The following is a 21,143-nucleotide window of genomic DNA, read 5'->3' as shown; positions in this document are numbered from 1 at the left end:
AAAGTAGAGGAAATAACTAAGTATTGGAAGATTAATATGATGAAGATAGACCCGGGGGGCATAGGTTTCACTAGTGGCTTCTCTCAAGAGCATAAGTATTTTAAGGTGGGTGAACGAATTATTGTTGAGCAATTGACAAAATTGAGCATAGTTATGAGAATATCTAGGTATGATCATGTATATAGGCATCACGTCCGAGACAAGTAGACTGACTCCTGCCTGCATCTACTACTATTACTCCACTCATCAACCGCTATCCAGCATGCATCTAGAGTATTAAGTTCATGAAAACAGAGTAACGCCTTAAGCAAGATGACATGATGTAGAGGGATAAATTCATGCAATATTATAAAAAAACCATCTTGTTATCCTCGATGGCAACAATACAATATGTGCCTTGCTACCCCTATTGTCACTAGGAAAGGACACCGCAAGATTGAACCCAAAGCTAAGCACTTCTCCCATTGCAAGAAAGATCAATCTAGTAGGCCAAACCAAACTGATAATTCGAAGAGACTTGCAAAGATAACCAATCATACATAAAATAATTCAGAGAAGATTCAAATATTGTTCATAGATAATCTTGATCATAAACCCACAATTCATCGGTCTCAACAAACACACCGCAAAAAGAAGATTACATCGAATAGATATCCACAAGAGAGGGGGAGAACATTGTATTGAGATCCAAAAAGAGAGAAGAAGCCATCTAGCTAATAACTATGGACCCGAAGGTCTGAGGTAAACTACTCACACTTCATCGGAGAGGCTATGGTGTTGATTTTGAAGCCCTCCGTGATGGATGCCCCCTCCGGCGGAGCTCCGGAATAGGCCCCAAGATGGGATCTCATGGATACATAAAGTTACGGCGGTGGAATTAGGGTTTTGGCTCCGTTCTGATTGTTTGGGGGTACGTAGGTATATATAGGAGGAAGGAGTACGTCTGTGGAGCAACAAGGGGCCCACGAGGGTGGAGGGCACGCCTGGGGGGTAGGCGCGCCCCCCTACCTCGTGGCCTCCTCCTTTATTTCTTGACGTAGAGTCCAAGTCTCCTAGGTCATGTTCGGTGAGAAAATCACGTTCCCGAAGGTTTCATTCCGTTTGGACTCCGTTTGATATTCCTTTTCTTCGAAACCTTGAAATAGGCAAAAAAAACAGCAATTCTGGGCTGGGCCTCCGGTTAATAGGTTAGTCCCAAAAATAATATAAAAATGGATAATAAAGCCCAATAATTTCCAAAACAGTAGATAATATAGCATGGAGCAATAAAAAATTATAGCTACGTTGGAGACGTATCAAGCATCCCCAAGCTTAATTCCTGCTCGTCCTCGAGTAGGTAAATGATAAAAACAGAATTTTTGATGCGCAGTGCTACTTGGCATAATTTTAATGTTTCTTAATTGTGGTATGAATATTCAGATCCGAAAGATTCAAGATAAAAGTTCATATTGACATAAAAATAATAATACTTCAAGCATATTAACTAAGCAATTATGTCTTCTCAAAATAACATGGCCAAAGAAAGTTCATCCCTACAAAATCATATGGTTTAGTCATGCTCCATTTTCGTCACACAAGAATGCTCTCATCATGCACAACCCCGATGACAAGCCAAGCAATTGTTTCATACTTTAGTAATCTCAAACCTATAAACTTTCACGCAATATATGAGCGCGAGCCATGGACATAGCACTATGGGTGGAATAGAATATGATGACAGGGGTTATGTGGAGAAGACAAAAAATGAGAAAGTCTCACATCAACGAGGCTAATCAATGGGCTATGGAGATGCCCATTGATTGATGTTAATGCAAGGAGTAGGGATTGCCATGCAACAGATGCACTAGAGCTATAAATGTTTGAAAGCTCAACAAAAGAAACTAAGTGGGTGTGTATCCAACTTGCTTGCTCACGAAGACCTAGGACACTTGAGGAGGCCCATTGTTGGAATATACAAGCCAAGTTCTATAATGAAAAATTCCCACTACTATATGAAAGTGACAAAACAAGAGACTCTCTATCATGAAGATTATGGTGCTACTTTGAAGCACAAGTATGGCAAAGGATAGTAACATTGTCCCTTCTCTCTTTTTCTCTCATTTTTTATGGCCTTTCTCTCTTTTTTATGGCCTTTCTCTCTTTTTTTATTCCTCACTTGGGACAATGCTCTAGAAAATGATGATCATCACACTTCTATTTATTTACAACTCAATACTAGAACAAAGTATGACTCTATATGAATGCCTCCGGCGGTGTACCGGGATATGCAATGAACCAAGAGTGACATGTATGAAGGAATTATGAACGGTGGCTTTTCCACAAATACTATGTCGACTACATGATCATGCTGAGCAATATGAAAATGATGAATGTGTCATGATAAACGGAATGATGGAAAGTTGCATCGCAATATATCTCGGAATGGCTATGGAAATGCCATAATAGGTAGGTATGGTGGCTGTTTTGAGGAAGATATAAGGAGGTTTATGTGTGAAAGAGCATATCATATCACGGGGTTTGGATGCACCGGCGAAGTTTGCACCAACTCTCAATGTGAGAAAGGGCAATGCACGGTACCGAAGAGGCTAGCAATGATGGAAGGGTGAGAGTGTGTATAATCCATGGACTCAACATTAGTCATAAATAACTCACATACTTATTGCAAAAATCTACAACTCATCAAAAACCAAGCACTACGTGCATGCTCCTAGGGGGATAGATTGGTAGGAAAAGACCATCGCTCGTCCCCGACCGCCACTCATAAGGAGGACAATCAAAAGAACACCTCATGTTTCAAATTTGTTACATAACGTTTACCATACGTGCATGCTACGGGACTTGCAAACTTCAACACAAGCATTTCTCAAATTCACAACTACTCAACTAGCACGACTTTGATATTATTACCTCCACATCTCAAAACAATCATCAAGCATCAAACTTCTCTTAGTATTCAAAACACTCATAAGAAAAAAATTACTAATCTTGAATACCTAGCATATTAGGATTATTTAAGAAAATTACCATGATATTTAAGACTCTCAAAATAATCTAAGTGACGCATGAGAGATCAATAGTTTCTATAAAACAAATCCACCATCGTGCTCTAAAAGATATAAGCGAAGTACTAGAGCAAAACTATATAACTCAAAAGATATAAGCGAAGCACATAGAGTATTCTAACAAATTCCAAATCATGTATGGCTCTCTCAAAAGGTGTGTACAGAAAGGATGATTGTGGTAAACTAAAAAGCAAAGACTCAAATCATACAAGACGCTCCAAGCAAAACACATATCATGTGGTGAATAAAAATATAGCTCCAAGTAAAGTTACCGATAGAAGTAGACGAAAGGAGGGGATGCCTTCTGGGGAATCCCCAAGCTTTGGCTTTTAGGTGTCCTTAGGTTATCTTGCGGGTGCCATGGGCATCCCCAATCTTAGGCTCTTGCCACTCCATGTTCCATAATCCATCAAATCTTTACCCAAAACTTGAAAACTTCACAACACAAAACTTAAAGTAGAAAATCTCGTGAGCTCCGTTAGCGAAAGAAAAAAAAAGACCACTTCAAGGTACTGTAATGAACTCATTCTTTATTTATATTGGTGTTAAACATACTGTATTCCAACTTCTCTATGGTTTATAAACTATTTTACTAGCCATAGATTCATCAAAATAAGCAAACAACACACGAAAAACAGAATCTGTCAAAAACAGAACAGCCTGTAGTAATCTGTAGCTAGTGCAAGATCTGGAACCCCAAAAATTCTAAAATAAATTTATTGAAGTGACGAATTTATCTATTAATAATCTGCACAAAAGAATTAACTAAATAGCACTTTCCAAATAAAAATGGAAGCAGTTCTCGTGAGCGCTAAAGTTTCTGTTTTGCACAGCAAGATATCAAGACTTTCCCCAAGTCTTCCCAACGGTTCTACTTGGCACAAACACTAATTAAACACAAAAACACAACCAAAACAGAGGCTAGGTAAATTGTTTATTACTAAACAGGAGCAAAAATCAAGGAATAAAAATAAAATTGGGTTGCCTCCCAACAAGCGCTATCGTTTAACGCCCCTAGCTAGGCATAAAAAGCAAGGATAGATCTAGGTATTGCCATCTTTGGTAGGCAATCCATAAGTGGCTCTCATAATAGATTCATAAGGTAATTTAATTTTCTTTCTAGGAAAGTGTTCCATGCCTTTCCTTAACGGAAATTGGAATCTAATATTTCCTTCCTTCATATCAATAATTGCACCAATCGTTCTAAGGAAAGGTCTACCAAGAATAATAGGACATGAAGGATTGCAATCTATGTCAAGAACAATAAAATCTACGGGCACATAATTCCTATTTGCGACAATAAGAACATCATTGATTCTTCCCATTGGTTTCTTAATAGTGGAATCCGCAAGGTGCAAGTTTAAAGAGCAATCATCAAAATCACGGAAACCTAACAAATCACACAAAGCCTTTGGAATCGTGGAAACACTAGCACCCAAATCACATAAAGAATAGAACTCATGATCTTTAATCTTAATTTCAATAGTTGGTTCCCACTAATCATAAAGTTTTCTAGGGATAGAAACTTCCAAATCAAGTTTTTCTTCATAAGATTGCATCAAGGCATCAACGATATGTTTAGTAAACGCTTTATTTTGACTATAAGCATGAGGAGAATTTAGCACAGATTGCAACAAGGAAATACAATCAATCAAGGAGCAATTTTCATAATTAAATTCCTTGAAATCCAAAATAGTGGGTTTAGCAAAATCTAGGGTTTTAATTTCTTCAGTCCCACTTTCATCAAATTTAGCATCAAGATCTAAAAACTCCGAATTTTTTGAACGCCTTCTAGGTAAAGGTGGATCATATTCAGTCCCATCATTATCAAGATTCATATTGCAAAACAAAGATTTAATAGGGGGCACATCAATAACTTTTAGATCTTCATCTTTATTTTCATAGGAACTAGAAGAACACGCTCTTATAAAGGCATCTTTCTTAGCACGCATCCTAGCGGTTCTTTCTTTGCACTCATCAATGGAAATTCTCATGGCTTTGAGAGAGTAATTGATATCATGCTTAGGAGGAATAGATCTAAGTTTCAAAGAATCAACATCAAGAGAAATTCTATCAACGTTCCTAGCCAACTCATCAATCTTAAGCAATTTTTCTTCAATCAAAGCATTGAAATTCTTTTGCAAAGTAATAAATTCTTTAATATTAGATTCAAAATCAGAGGGCATATTATTATAATTTCCATAAGAATTGTTGTAGGAATTACCATAGTTATTAGAGGGATTACTAGGATAAGGCCTAGGATTAAAATTTCCTCTATACGCGTTGTTACCAAAATTGTTCCTACCAACAAAATTCACATACATAAATTCATTATTATTCTCAATCAAAGTAGACAAGGGTATATCATTAGGATCAGAAGAAACACTCTTACTAGCAAATAATTTCATAAGTTCATCCATCTTTCCACTCAAAACATTAATTTCTTCTATCGCATGCACCTTTTTATTAGTAGATCTTTCAGTATGCCATTGAGAATAATTAACCATAATATTATCTAGGAGTTTAGTAGCTTCTCCTAAAGTGATTTCCATAAAAGTGCCTCCCGCGGCCGAATCTAAAAGATTTCTAGAAGCAAAATTCAATCCGGCATAAAAATTTTATATAATCATCCACAAATTCAAACCATGAGTAGGGCAATTACGTATCATTAATTTCATCCTCTCCCAAGCTTGTGAAACATGTTCATGATCAAGTTGCTTAAAATTCATAATATCATTTCTAAGGGAGATGATCTTAGCGGGAGGAAAATACTTAGAGATAAAAGCATCTTTGCACTTGTTCCAAGAATCAATACTATTTTTAGGCAAAGACGAAAACCAAGCTTTAGCACGATCTCTAAGCGAAAAAGGAAATAGTTTCAAATTAACAATATCGTTGTCCACATCTTTCATCTTTTGCATATCACACAAATCAACGAAGCTATTTATATGGGTAGCGGCATCTTCACTAGGAAGGCCGGAAAACGGATCTTTCAAGACAAGATTCAGCAAAGCGGCATTAATTTCACAAGATTCAGCATCGGTAAGAGGAGCAATCGAAGTGCTAATAAAATCATTGTTGTTGGTATTGGTAAAGTCACACAATTTAGTGTTATCTTGAGCCATCGTGACAAGCAAGCAACCCAACACACAAGCAAACAAAAAGCAAGCGGGCAAAAAGAGGCTAATAGAGAAAGAGAGGGAGGATAGAGAGAGAGGGCGAATAAAACGGCAAGGGTGAAGTGGGGGAGAGAAAAACGAGAGGCAAATGGCAAATAATGTAATGCGGGAGATAAGAGTTGTGATGGGTACTTGATATGTTGACTTTTGCGTAGACTCCCCGGCAACGGCGCCAGAAATCTTCTTGCTATCTCTTGAGCATTGCATTGGATTTCCTGAAGAGGAAAGGATGATGCAGCAAAGTAGCGTAAGTATTTCCCTCGGTTTTTGAGAACCAAGGTATCAATCCAGTAGGAGGCAACGTGCGAGTCCCTCGTACCTGCACAAAGCAAATAACTCCTCGCAACCAACGCGATAAGGGGTTGCCAATCCCTTCACGGTCACTTACGAGAGTGAGATATGATAGATATGATAAGATAATATTTTTGGTGTTTTTGTGATAAAGATGCAAAGTAAAATAAAAGCAAAAGTAAAAAAGCAAAGAAAATAACTAAGTATGGAAGATTAATATGATGAAGATAGACCCGGGGGCCATAGGTTTCACTAGTGGCTTCTCTCAAGAGCATAAGTATTTTACGGTGGGTGAACGAATTAATGTTGAGCAATTGACAGAATTGAGCATAGTTATGAGAATATCTAGGTATGATCATGTATATAGGCATCACGCCAGAGACAAGTAGACCGACTCTTGCCTGCATCTACTACTATTACTCCACTCATCGACCGCTATCCAGCATGCATCTAGAGTATTAAGTACATGAAAACAGAGTAACGCCTTAAGCAAGATGACATGATGTAGAGGGATAAATTCATGCAATATGATAAAAATCCCATCTTGTTATCCTCAATGGCAACAACACAATACGTGCCTTGCTGCCCCTACTGTCATTGGGAAAGGACACCGCAAGATTGAACCCAAAGCTATGTACTTCTCCCGTTGCAAGAAAGATCAATCTAGTAGGCCAAACCAAACTGATAATTCGAAGAGACTTGCAAAGATAACCAATCATACATAAAAGAATTCAGATAAGATTCAAATATTGTTCATAGATAATCTTGATCATAAACCCACAATTCATCGGTCTCAACAAACACACCGCAAAAAGAAGATTACATCGAATAGATCTCCACAAGAGAGGGGAGAACATTGTATTGAGATCCAAAAAGAGAGAAGAAGCCATCTAGCTAATAACTATGGACCCGAATGTCTGAGGTAAACTACTCACACTTCATCGAAGAGGCTATGGTGTTGATGTAGAAGCCCTCCGTGATGGATGCCCCCTCCGGCGGAGCTCCAGAACAGGCCCCAAGATGGGATCTTGTGGATACAGAAAGTTATGGCGGTGGAATTAGGGTTTTGGCTCCGTATCTGATCGTTTGGGGGTACGTAGGTATATATAGGAGGAAGGAGTACATCGTTGGAGCAACAAGGGGCCCACAAGGGTGGAGGGCGCGCCTGGGGGGTAGGCGCGCCCCCTACCTCGTGGCTTCCTCCTTTATTTCTTGACGTAGGGTCCAAGTCTCCTGGATCATGTTCAGTGAGAAAATCACGTTCCCGAAGGTTTCATTCCGTTTGGACTCCATTTGATATTCCTTTTCTTCGAAACCCTAAAATAGGCAAAAAAACAGCAATTCTGGGTTGGGCCACCGGTTAATAGGTTAGTCCCAAAAATAATATAAAAGTGGATAATAAAGCCCAATAATTTCCAAAACAGTAGATAATATAGCATGGAGAAATCAAAAATTATAGATACGTTGGAGACGTATCAGGCTGCTATAGGTTTCTAGCAACAACGTTTCTTACCTATGCCAAAACCACAACGTGATATGCCAATTTCTATTTACCCTTCATAAGGACCCTTTTCATCGAATCTGATCCGACTAAAGTGGGAGAGACAGACACGCGCTAGCTACCTTATGCAACTAGTGCATGTCAGTCGGTGGAACCAGTCTCACGTAAGCGTACGTGTAAGGTCGGTCCGGGCCGCTTCATCCCACGATGCCGCCGAATCAAGATAAGACTAGTAACGGCAAGTAAATTGACAAAATCGACGCCCACAACATCTTGTGTTCTACTCGTGCATAGAAACTACGCATAGACCTAGCTCATGATGCCACTGTTGGGGATCGTTGCAGAAATTAAAAAAATTCTACGCATCACCAAGATCAATCTATGGAGAGACTAGCAACGAAAGAGAGGGGAGTGTATCTGCATACCCTTGAATATTGCGATGCGGAAGCGTTACAAGAACGCGGATGAAGGAGTCGTACTCGCAACGATTCAGATCACGGTTGATTCCGATCTAAGCGCCGAACAACGGCGCCTCCGCGTTCAACACACGTACAGCCCGGGGACGTCTCCTCCTTCTTGATCCAGCAAGGGGAGAGGACAAGTTGAGGAAGAGCTCCGGCAGCACGACGGCGTGGTGGTGGAGCTTGCAGTTCTCCGGCAGGGCTTCGCCAATCACTACTACGGAGGAAGAGGTGTTGGGGAGGGAGAGGGCTGCGCCAGGGGAAGGGTGCGACAGCCCTCCCACCTCCCCTCTATTTATAGGGGCAAGGGAGAGGGGGGCGGCCCCCTCCATATGGATCTAGAGGGGGCGGCGGCCAAGGGGGGTGGCTTGCCCCCCAAGCCAAGGGGGGCGCTCCCTTTAGGGTTTCCCCTAAACCCTAGGCGCATGGGCCCTAGGGGGTTTGGTGCCCAGCCCACCTAGGGGCTGGTTCCCCTCCATATTCAGCCCATAGGGCCCTCTGGGGCAGGTGGACCCTCCCGGTGGACCCCCAGAACCCCTTCGGTGGTCCCGGTACAATATCGATAAACCCCCGAACACTTCCGGCGACCGAATAAGGACTTCCCATATATAAATCTTTATCTCCGGACCATTTTAGTACTCCTCGTAATGTCCGGGATCTCATCCGGGACTCTGAACAACATTCGGTAACCACATACTAATTCCCATAACAACTCTAGCATCACCGAACCTTAAGTGTGTAGACCCTACGGGTTTGGGAATCATGCAGACATGACCGAGACATCTCTCCGGCCAATAACCAACAGCGGGGTCTAGATACCTATGTTGGCTCCCACATGTTCCACGATGATCCCATCGGATGAACCACGATGTCGAGGATTCAATCAATCCCGTATACAATTCCCTTTGTCAATCATTACTTGCCCGAGATCTGATCGTCAGTATCCCAATACCTTGTTCAATCTCGTTACCGGCAAGTCACTTTACTCATTCCGTAATGCATGATCACGTGACTAACTGCTTAGACACATTGAGCTCATTATGATGATGCATTACCGAGTGGGCCTAGAGATACCTCTCCATCATACGGAGTGACAAATCCCAGTCTCGATTCGTGCCAACCCAACAGACACTTTCGGAGATACCCGTAGTGCACCTTTCTAGCCACCCAGTTACGTTGTGACGTTTGGGACACCCGAAGCATTCCTACATTATCCGGGAGTTGCACAATCTCATGGTCTAAGGAAAAGATACTTGACATTAGAAAAGCTTTAGCAGACAAACTACACGATCTTGTGCTATGCTTATGATTGGGTCTTGTCCATCACATCATTCTCCTAATGATGTGATCCCGTTATCAATGACATCCAATGTCCATGGTCAGGAAACCGTAACCATCTATTGATCAACGAGCAAGTCAACTAGAGGCCCACTAGGGACATGTTGTGGTCTATGTATTCACACATGTATTACGATTTCCGGATAACACAATTATAGCATGAACAATAGACAATTATCATGAACAAGGAAATATAATAATAACCATTTTATTATTGCCTCTAGGGCATATTTCCAACACTTCTACAGAGCAGATGGACAAAGAAACTGAAGCGGATGATATCCCTTCAACTCCAATCATCTCATCGCCTATGCCTCAGTTCATAGCTGAAGAGGCAGGCGTTGAAGAATTGAATGAGGAAGATGAAGACGTGGACATTGGATGCTCCACTCCAGTGCTAAATGATGACTATTGGGATAGTCAGCACCCCAACTCTCCGCTCTTCGCCCCTCTACAACAAATCCCTCAATCCCCTGTACACACTGAAGTTCTTATGGGCTCTGAAGAACCTCGTATTCCTGAAGCAATTCCAGCCACTAGTGCTGATGAAAATGCTACTGGAGAAATTCCAGCCACTAGTGCTGATGAAAATGCTACTGGAGAAATTCCAGCCACTAGTGCTGATGTTAATATTGATGAAGAATTGAAGACCCAGGCTACTACTGAAGCAGAAACTGAAATTCCTCAGCCTATGGTTCCGTAGATTGTGATTCCTGAGGCTGTGACTTTGACTGACACTCCTCAGCTCAAGCCGAAGAATCCCTTCTCCAAGAAGCAAAAGTTCAAGGCTGCTGACTTCTTCCATGAGCACATATTCTTCACATATTACAACCCATATGACTCTGCTCGTCTTAGAAGGAAGCGTTTCTGGACTGCCAGCCAAGAAAACTTCTATTCTTCACTACTTTTTGATAAGGACAAAGTCTTCAACCATGCGCATATTCCTCATGTGGACATGGAATCAATGCCTTGCTTCACGCCAGTCCTGAGTGTTCTTCACGATGCTGGACTGCTCAACTTCTGCACTGATATATGTGATTGGAATGAAGAACTAATTCTTCAGTTCTATGCAACGCTGCACATCACAAGAAATGCTGAAGATGTGAACTCTTGGGTATTGGAATGGATGACAAAGAATACTCACTTCAAAGCACCGGCCTCTGAATTGCTTCATGCCCTGCATGTCAGTCCTTCCCTTGAAGGTGCACGTTGTATCTATCACGAACCTGAACTTACTGACCACTATATGCAAGTGTTGATGAAGCCGCTGAAGCCTGGTCAAGCCTCAAGAACCAAATTCCTCGTGAAGGAATTGCTTTATGTGTCATGGACTGTATATCGCATCTTGTCCAAGACTTTGAGTCCAATCAAGGGCCATGACTCTAATGAAGAAGAGGTCGTTGGTATCATGAAGAATCTTCTATTCAACCTCATTCGTGGCATTCCTGTCAACTACCATGATTTCTTCATGAGGACTCTGGCAAATGTAGCTTTATCCCCTTTTGAGTTGAAGCCTTACGCTCCCTGGATTATGAGATTCCTCAGATCAAGGTCTTCAATCAACTACAAGGCTGACTTGCAGAATCACGTCAGTTACTTGCCCCCATTAGAAGTCCTCAAGCGGACATTTTACTCAGCTGATGAAAAGGGCAAGGCTACTGTTATTATTGATGAAGGCATTCGTCCATTGGATGGTCAGTTTCGCAAAGCTACATCTTATTCCACAAATGATGACTCTGCCACTCATGACTCTGCCGCCAATGCCTCAAATCAAAATCATCAAGGCACAGCTCCAAGGGTGATGACTGATCGTGACCTTCTCCTCGGTCTTCACCAGAAGGTCGATCGCAACCACAAATGGGTTAAGTGTCAGTTTGGTTCTATTCTTCACAACATGATTGCTACACACAATGCAGTGAAGAAGAACCACTTCTACCTCCATGAAGTATTCAATCACACCTGGGCTATTCTGTCTCATCTCTATGTGTTTTAGGACTAGCCACTTTGTAACTTGTAAGCACAAAAGGCGGGCATCATTAATGTGTCTACTCACCAAAATGAACTAAGTTTCCAAAGTAAACATGATATAAACTATTAATTCTCTGAATTACCTTATCATTAATCACCAAACAGAACCAACCACTTGTACCACCTCTAATTTTAAATGTAAGATGTTTTCGCAAGTTAAATTAACACTATTTAGGAACAAAAAGGGTGTAACTTGTAAGCACAAAAAGTGGGCACCATCAATGCTTCTACTCATCAAAATGAACTACTCCTATCTTGATAAATTTGATAAACTATTAATTCTCTTACCTACATTACCATTATTCATCAAACACAACCAACCACCTGTAAGTAGTAAGCACAAAAAGTGGGCCCATTAATTCTTCTAAAATCAAAATAGACTTGAGTTTCTAAAATAAAGCTGATAGACTATTAATCCTTTTAATTACCATATTATTAATCATCAAAACCCAACTGGGACCCATCAATGCAAAAATCAATCCAGATGATATGTAAGTGTGCCGATGAATGCACTTATTTTGTATATTGCACACTTCTCTACTTTGGGGTAGTAGCATACAACCTAATGTAGCAGAAGTACCTTCCTCTGGATTATATGATAACTTTCTCTAGTAACTATGTTGGTCACAATGTACAACGATCACACCTCCTATCTTTGGCTGGACACTGCAATTAGCATGCTTGGTATCCAGGGAGAGGGTGATCCTATCTATGCCTACATCCCAATTGCCACAACTGTGTACAAAATGAATCAGCTGATCCTCACCGCAACATTCGCTACTGCCACAACGCTTCTGGCGGTCTAGTTAATCGCTACGAGTAGTTGTTAAGAGGTCCATTGATCAGGGACGGTGAGGAAGTACTTGGACATGGCCTTCCTGAACCTCTTCTTGTACTGCATCGGGGATATAATGGTGGGGGCTTCGTTCTTGGGGCCTCCCAGGATGCCAGAGGCCTTCACCCAAGTCTCAAGCTGTTTGTCCCAGGTGTATTGGCGCAAGTAATCGATGATGCCGATGACGAGTTCTTTCTTCTCCTCGTCGATTCCAACAAGAAGTGAGTAATCCATGACATCCGCTGACTGCAAAGCAGATAGAATTACAGCCGTCATTTTTCAGTAATACGTGAACTCCTAAAATTGCCACTTACGAGTCACATGGCTTTCACAAAAAAAAATACTCCAAAATAAGTATATATTGCAATACCATTTTCGAAATAAATAAATATATAACAAGGTGAGGGAAGGGTTGGATTAGCATGATCATTTCAGAAAGCCGACTGGTAGACTTGGATGGTTCTTGTTAGTAACTACATTATTTGCAAACTAAAAGCAAGGCATGCAGAGTGTGGAAGATGAAGATTAAAGAAACAGTGTTCTTTCATACAAGCTTTAAAATGCATAGTTTGTACCTATGCAAATCCCAGACTGTCAAGTCAGTTAAACAGTACGCACAGAAGACATATATAGCAGACAAAGTACAATTGGCAGAGGATAATTGGTGCTAATCATGTGGGAACTTGAAGTTTCATTAGATCTTCAATATATATATATATATATATATATATATACACATATATATGTATATATACATATATATATATATTGGTTAAAACAGCATGCATAACAAGATATAACATACCGCAAGAAACGAAGTATCATTCCAGACAGCTCTTTCCAATCTTCGCTTTGCTCGGCTCCCTAAAAATATAGGCTTTGTATGCAGTGCCTCTATGAGGTTTGAATCTAACAAGACTTTACTATCACCGGATGTGTAGCGAGAGCGTAATGAACCCTTCAGATCATACACCCTAGGTATCTTTTTTTCAAAGAAAAGATTCTCCATCACCATTAGATCCATCTTCACTTCCCTCCCAGTTTTCAAGCCCTTGACATTAACCTGAATTAGATGCAAAGACGGCAAAATCAAATCTAGGGACATTTTTTAGTGTTTACAACTAGCGGGGGGGTCATGGGCCAGGCAAAGTACAACAAACCTGATATAATCCTACTATTTTTGCCAGGCAAGTTGGGCTACCAGAGGCCAAGGATTCCATCAAATACTTGAAGTACTGAGGAGCAAATTCCACAAAAGAGTCCAGCTCTGTCTTGGTGACTTGTTTGATTATGAACCTCTCATCCAGTGTTCTTGCAAAGTAAACATTGCTTTTTCCACCTTGGGCAGACCATCTCTTGCAGCGACTTAGTGAACGAATGTAATCAATATCTTTTGGACAGCATTTATCTCTAAGCGCAGCAAAATGCTTTGCAAAATAACAAATCACAGAGAACTTCGCATTATCTGCAGGAAGAGGGGTTTCGTCGTCAAAAGAAAACTTAAAGTGAGTTCCCTCAGAATCCAGATTGTTTTCCTGTGAGGGCAATGACTGCTCAAGTCCATGGTTTAACTCGGTGGCATTTGGAAGATGTGAAAAACTCGAAGTTGAATTTAGTTTTCGTGTGACTTTCTGCACATATTCATTTGAAGTCATGGCGTATGCAACAATACTGGTGGGTTCATCATCATAGACTGCAACAACAACATCTTCATTGCCAATCTGGGGCAGCAGCAGCCGTGCCCCGTCATCAACCATATGTGAAGCGGACGAGATATGTGTGGGTGAACGAGTTAGAATAACATTTAATTTCTCTATCGCCCCAGGTGACCTTTGAGAACAAGCCCTCCTTATATTTGGCATTGGATCTTTTGTGATGCTAGTCAAACCCCCGAAATACTCAGCAGATCTGAATGACGATAGATGCAATGAAGTAGGAGCTAATCCAGTGCGTTCTCGCTGACGGGATGCTACTGTAGAATCAAATGAGTGAATTCTAATAGGGGCATTCTTGTAAACTGGGTTATCCAACAACTTAAGGGATCCATTTTCATCAATTTTGGTGAAATCTTGTGGAAGATCATACTGTAACTCACTGGATCCAGTCCATGCTAAATCAATGTTATCAGAAAAAATAGACGCAAGTGAGGGTAACCTCTCAACAGGTTCCATACCAATGGCAGCTCTAGTGGATGGCCATTCTTTCTCTCCATTGAATTTGCTGAAGACCTTGTCAAGATCTTCTGTATCATCACCAGGATGGTCAACCAGATCAATCTGCAATTTTTTCCCAGAGATACTGTACTCGTCATCACTGAAGCAGACCTCTCTGGATAACAAAGATTTTCTTGGACTTCCAGGTGACTGCAACAAACAAGTGGGTTTTCCAATATTTGTGTCCGCCTCAAGCAAATCAGTTTTCCACTCCTTCAGTCTGATGTCCAAGAGAAATTCGGTAGCAGGATTGTTCTTTGAAACACTACCATTTGTTTCAATAAGTGAATCTATGTGACATAGCCTCCGATCCCAAAGGTAAGCATCAAGAATAAGGCCACGCCTCAAGCGGTTGAGCTCCAGAATATCAATTGATGCCTGCACGTGGTGATTACTATCTCTAATAACAGGTAAGAGCAAAATCTGCAAAAGGAAAAATATATTAAAAAATCAACATAAACATGTGTAACCCTTGAACAAGAAAAATAAAAATCTAATTTCGTCACCTCGCATTCGTTTCTTTCCATTTTAAGCAAATCCTTCATCTCAATTATCTGCCTATGAATACCTGTCTTGACCGGATCATCCTCACTTGGAATATTCTTTTCAGTGCGATGGAGAAAATCAGATATCTCCCAGTGTAAGGATTTCATTTTGCCATATATCTTCAAACAGAAGTCCATGGACATAATATTATTCACCCGGACAAAACAAATAAACAGAAACACAGGATGCAGGCAGTGAACATGACTTGGTAATTTCGAGAAAATCACTTACCTCAACTGCCACCGTTTTGGTCCAGTCTTGTGAACTGTGACAGTTGAAACACAATACGGAGGGGGGGAGGGTAACTGATAGAATATCAACAGGAGAATATCGGAAGAAGGCCACCATGTTCCCATATCTGATAGATTAACAGGTAACCTGAGATTTCATTCGAGGATTGACAACTTTAATTGGTAAGGGATATAGCCGATATGTACCCGTAGAAACGAAGACAGTCTCTCTGGAGAGAATGCCCACAGCTTGCAATTCGGTTAGCAGTAGAGCGGTTTGAAAAGCTTAGCTCCAGGAATTTCCCAAATGACAGGCCCCAAGCAGCATCTGACATAATTACCCTCCGCGTAGCAGGTGGTACACCATTCTTAGGTTCGCACTTCAGGCATCTATGCCACATCCATATCCTCCCATCACGCTCCCCTGGCAACTTCTGAGACAGAAGCCGCCTAACACGAATTGTTAAGCTTCCATGCTGATGAATATAGCACCTTACATGTGATTCTGATGGTTCTTTACATGATGGACAACAATATGCCTGATGAAGGACATAGACAAAACATTATTTTCAAAAAATATGATGATAATGAACATCAACATACAGATGAGTATGGAATGTACCTGATCAAATAAGTCTTGCCGGAGGTATCTCCCAAGTGGCTTATCAAAGCTACCGTAAAACTTAATGCGGAAGAGCTGTGGACGCTCACATACCAAGCTTTTGGGAATGCAAGTGCTTGATAGGGAAACTAAGATGCTCTGATGGTTGTCATTGGTACCAAAGAATTCACCAGAAAATTCATTCTGGTCATTACAGTCTCCGGCAGGACAGTCATGATGTCGTTTATGATTCCAATGGTCTACTTCTTGACATTTCTTCCCTGGTATCACATCTTGACGGTTATTGTTTGCAATGAAAAACAAACAGAGTCATGAAAATGCATCACAATACCTGAAGTTCTTGGATCAAGATCAAGGAAATATGGAGAAATTTTACTCTCTTCGCACGAACCAATTGCATGGGGTAAGTAATCATCAACAGGAGATCCAGATTCCCTGTGCTCAACACAAGATCCAGATTCCCTATGCTCAAAGACGACACTTTCACCTTCCTCATTCAAACATAATGATCTAGGTGATACAGAAATTTCCTCAAACATCCGTGAATCATCGCCTTGTACTTGTTTGAGTTTATGAGGCATGCCAACTCCAGCAGATCCAGCAAAACAATCTGTGTCACCTCGAATATCTGGCAACTCTATTACGGGCCTTGAAGGACCTTTAGGAAGAGTTGCGCCTTCGTCAGCGAAGAATGATGTTTCAAGAGAGAGGTGATAGGCGGCAAAGACTGCAAGTTGTACTGTACGCTTAACTTTTTTTAGTTCCTCTCGACAGGGCCCTCTCAGTAAAACCTAATTAAATTGAGGCACATTTATTAGAAATATAATAAATGTGTAAGAAAATAGAAATTCAGTCTGAAAACTTGTCACATTATTAGCTAGTACTCTCTGTAGGTCATCTATCAACCAAGTGTTTTATGCTTGGTGTTAGCAACACAACGTCAATCCAATGTACATGGAACCAATGTTCAGCATAAATATCGGTTAACTGGTAGCTGCTCGGTCGATTAATCGGCGAATCGGCCTATTAACCTAATTTATCGGTAGGTCAATAAGGGCTTATCTATATATCCTGGGCTACATGGCAACATGCAATGTACTAGATATGCTATTGTACACGTTAGTAGCAGACAAGGGTTGGTAGCTGCACAACAACATACATACACATCAGTGCATCACCAATCACCTTTCACAGATCACCGAGGAGAGGAGACTCCGGGAGAAGGAGCAGGAGGACCAGACCTAGAGCGTGGGGCGGCTAGGAGAAGGGAGGGAAACGGGCTACATTTTGGACCAAATAAGCTATATACCCCATCTAGCAATTGATCGGACAGCCCGATAATTTGGCCTTTTATCGGCTGTTGGACCGATAAATAGGCTGGTCCAGTTAATGGGCTGAGTAGGGGTTATTTGATTCGGTTAGGTACCGAGTAGCGGTTAATTGGGCAGTTAACTTAAATATCGGCCGATATTTTGAATAGTGCATGGAACAGCAAAGAGATACTTACAGTGCAGCCCAAACGCCTTGGGCAGCCTTCAAAGAACATCAATGTTTTGGTTGATCTCCTGTTTGTCTGCTTTCCTGGTGGAAATTCCAAAAATTTCTGCACCTTGAAAATTTCACACTGGCCTAGCCTTGCTGAAGCAATATTTTCAATTGATGAGCCAATTTGAGCTCCTGTGCATCTTGATATCCTCTCCAAGAGTGGCCTCTTGACATTTAGAACTAATGAAATTCCTTTTGCCAAGAGCTCCTGGGCATACGATGAGACACTTTTCTCGACTAGCAGCACATTTGGTTGCAAAGACTCTATATTTCTGACAATCGTTCTCAGGTGCTCTTTCTCCTGCATTAAGAGCATTTCTTTAGCAAAAAAAAATATCTTTACTCTTATAAAGATGTCAATTGGTCTTGGCGGTCCGTTCACCTTTGGGTCACACCACATGTTGGATTTGGCACGAATGGTTAGGATGAGAGCACATGTGGATATTTTATATTGCATATAATGTAGAAGTAAACATCTTCTTAAACGGATAGTATTTCTTTTAATCATAGCAAGGCCTTGTGCAAGTACTCCCTCCATTCGGAAATACCTGACGTGGTTTTAGTTCAAACTTGAACTAAAACCACATCAGTTATTTCCGAACGGAGGGAATATAAATAAAGGTGCAAATGAATAGTGAAAAAAGTACAAACCTGTTCAAGAATAGTGTCTATTGATGCTAATTTGTTAGTGACCCTTTGGTACTCAAGTGCTCCTCCTAAAATGAGCAACTTTGCATTCCTATGCTCAGACATCATGCGTTTGTGTTTTAAGTTTTTGGAACAAACAACTCCCCTAACAAGATTGCTGCGTAGAAGGAATTACCCGTGAGTTTCACATGAGAGACATATAATCATGTAAATAGCAGGAGAAGTAAGAGCATACCTATCAGTCGGATCCCCAGATGCTATACATTTGACTTTGACATAATCAGTAGGATCCATGCTTCCACCTTTCTTTGTATTTGGTCTCACATAACTAGCAGCTTGCCAGGATAAGGACGACACTATCTCAAGCCAACTTATGCATCCATCATCGTTTCCGACACTGATACCTTCTCCATTCAGTAACTGAGCCACAAGAGCACGAAAATGACCTAGTACAGCATTCCTCAGACCCTCGGCATGGGCTATATCTGTGATCATGTCAGCACCAACCGTTTTGTTGGTGCTAAAGCAGCCAAGGGCAAGAAGATTGCTTGACTCCTCAACCCCATCATCATCGTCGTCGTCGTCAAATCCAAATACTCTCGACTCGGCATCATCACCCTCATCTTCCGGCGGTGGTGGGCGCCAAATATTGGCATCAAAATCAACTTGATGTTTATTTGTGTCGCTTTCCCCACTACTTTCAGCAATGGTCTTAGTACCATGTTCAAGAGAATCCAGGCTGAAACGGCCGTTTCTCCTGGAAGTTCGTGTGCCGCCATTCTGCCAGACCATCCAGGTCGGGCTCTCCAAGGGGCTTAGGGTCATAGACCGGTTGAGCTCGCTAACAGAGTCAGTGTCTGAGAGGTCATTTAAGCAGTCGTTCCCTGGGCTGAAAAACTTCCCAGGCCCGTCGTTTTCCTCTCCATCTGCTCGTCTGCACCCATGAAAACCAGTTCCGCTACAAATTAGAACAATAAGTTAATCGATTATAAAACACAAGTCAAAAAATATAATCATCCATGAGAGTTACTTGTACCCTGAATGAACTAGTCACCGATTGTTATTTTCCTTCTAATAATCCACCTAACATGCTAAGATGTTGAGGCGGTTTACTTGCTGAGATTTCAAAACATTTCTCCCTTTTTCTCCATTGGAGCAAGTCAAATATCTAAACGGGGGCGGTGAAACCGAGCCATGGCACCATACCTGACAGGGTAGCAGCGGAGAGGCTGTGGCGACGAGATCTGGCGGCGGAGGGCGATGGCACGCCTGCCTCCGGATCTCGCTGCGGGGGGCGGCGAATCCACCGGAGATACGCCCCCGCTGCGCGGCGGCGTCGCGGGCGACGGTGGTGCGCTCGCCTGGCGGGCTTCTTCGTCGGCGGCGGGCGTGGAGCCGGTGATGAGGGATCGAAACTTCTGAACCGCCCCCAGCACCGAGAACTCCACCACTCCCATCGCCCGCAAACAGTGAAATCCACTCCAAAAAAAAGGATCAACCAAAACAAAAACTTATAGATATACTAAAAAAGCTGGGCGCCGCCGAGGCTAAAATTCCTCTCCGGCGACGAGAAGGCAGCGGCGGCCCGATTTGGCAAACGTGCGGGGAATCCTTCCTCTCTCTCTCTCTATCCTTAATCTTCTTCGACTTTGCGGTAGTGTCTATGTACAAGCGGCGGCTAGTTAGTGTGAGGCATTTGGGGGTCAGCCAATGCCCGACTGGTCGGGGAGCATAGGTCGGGTTGCCGGCCGGCCGTCGTGCGGCTGCGCTACGGGCGCGCCAGGGCAGGTGTTGCCGAGACGTTGACGCGCGGGGTCACGGCGGAGAGGGAGGAGAGCATGGCTGAGAGGAATGGGAAGCTTAGAGGAGAGAGAAGAAGAAGTTTTTTTCTTTTCTCTTTTTGACGTGCGTATAGTGACGAGAAGAAGCTTTCGGCAATGGCGGTAATTGCGGACGAAGCAGGGAAAGTGGGGGTGGGGTCACTAATTGCGGACGGAGAACTTGAGCAGCGTTTTGGAGGGTAAATTTAGTAGTCTAGGTAGAGGGAAGCGGATTACTCGGGGGGCTTCATGCCTTCATCATCCTCTATATATTTAAAAATAATTTTGTAATTTATTAAAAAAATAAAAAATCCTAGAACTTTTCTTGAATCAAATATGACTAGGTATTGCACTTGTATAAAGAAATCCAAGGAATGATTTCCGTTTACTTCAGGAAAAAAACAAATTTATGACGATAACATAGCATGAATAGTACTTGTATCTATTATTTTTGACAAAACTTTGACCCCGGATATAGTGAAAGTTAGTCCCCGTTCAATTCTTTTATACGATTGCAATATTTGGTCATGTTTGATTATGTGAAAAGTTTTAGGATTTTTTTAGCTTTTTTAATTACTAAATTATTTTTTAATATAGAGAGGTTTGTCACCCGAGTGCTCCTATGTATTTTCTAGAGTTAGAGAGTCTACAGTCAGAAGTAGAAAATGTGAGTCTCTATACGCCCGCGGACACGCCCGAACTTACCCGCGGATAGCGTTGGGCTGGTCCTCGTCTGTAAGTAGAAAATGTGAGCCTCTATAACCACACTCTTCAAATCTCAATGCCCAAATCCATGCACGATGATCATACAATGCAAAGTCATC

General features: G+C 41.7%; 1 protein-coding gene across 3 annotated transcripts; it reads right to left on the bottom strand.

The window, feature by feature from the left end:
- Positions 1-12,327: 12,327 nt before the first annotated feature.
- LOC125536470 (putative 1-phosphatidylinositol-3-phosphate 5-kinase FAB1C) lies at positions 12,328-20,484 on the bottom strand. 3 transcript variants are annotated; one of them, XM_048699696.2, is made up of 12 exons: positions 19,706-20,484; positions 18,735-19,457; positions 18,503-18,656; positions 17,814-18,152; positions 16,638-17,097; positions 16,307-16,578; positions 15,892-16,223; positions 15,686-15,812; positions 15,415-15,573; positions 13,856-15,331; positions 13,501-13,758; positions 12,328-12,941 (listed from the first exon to the last, which is right to left on the bottom strand). In XM_048699696.2, exons 1-12 carry the CDS (start codon positions 19,954-19,956, stop codon positions 12,687-12,689), a joined length of 4,806 nt encoding a protein of 1,601 aa, XP_048555653.1. In that variant the 5' UTR covers positions 19,957-20,484; the 3' UTR covers positions 12,328-12,686. The 3 variants fall into 3 exon arrangements, with proteins under 3 accessions (XP_048555653.1, XP_048555654.1, XP_087399649.1); XM_048699697.2 differs by having other exon boundaries at positions 16,307-16,566; positions 19,706-20,482; XM_087543523.1 differs by having other exon boundaries at positions 16,307-16,566; positions 18,735-19,433; positions 19,706-20,482.
- Positions 20,485-21,143: the final 659 nt, after the last annotated feature.

Source organism: Triticum urartu, chromosome 2A (genome assembly GCF_056163025.1).
Source record: "Triticum urartu cultivar PI428250 chromosome 2A, HENAU_Tu73, whole genome shotgun sequence".
Lineage (NCBI taxonomy): Eukaryota > Viridiplantae > Streptophyta > Magnoliopsida > Poales > Poaceae > Triticum > Triticum urartu.
Note: the sequence above shows the minus strand (reverse complement) of the source record. Positions and strands in the feature narration are given on the sequence as shown.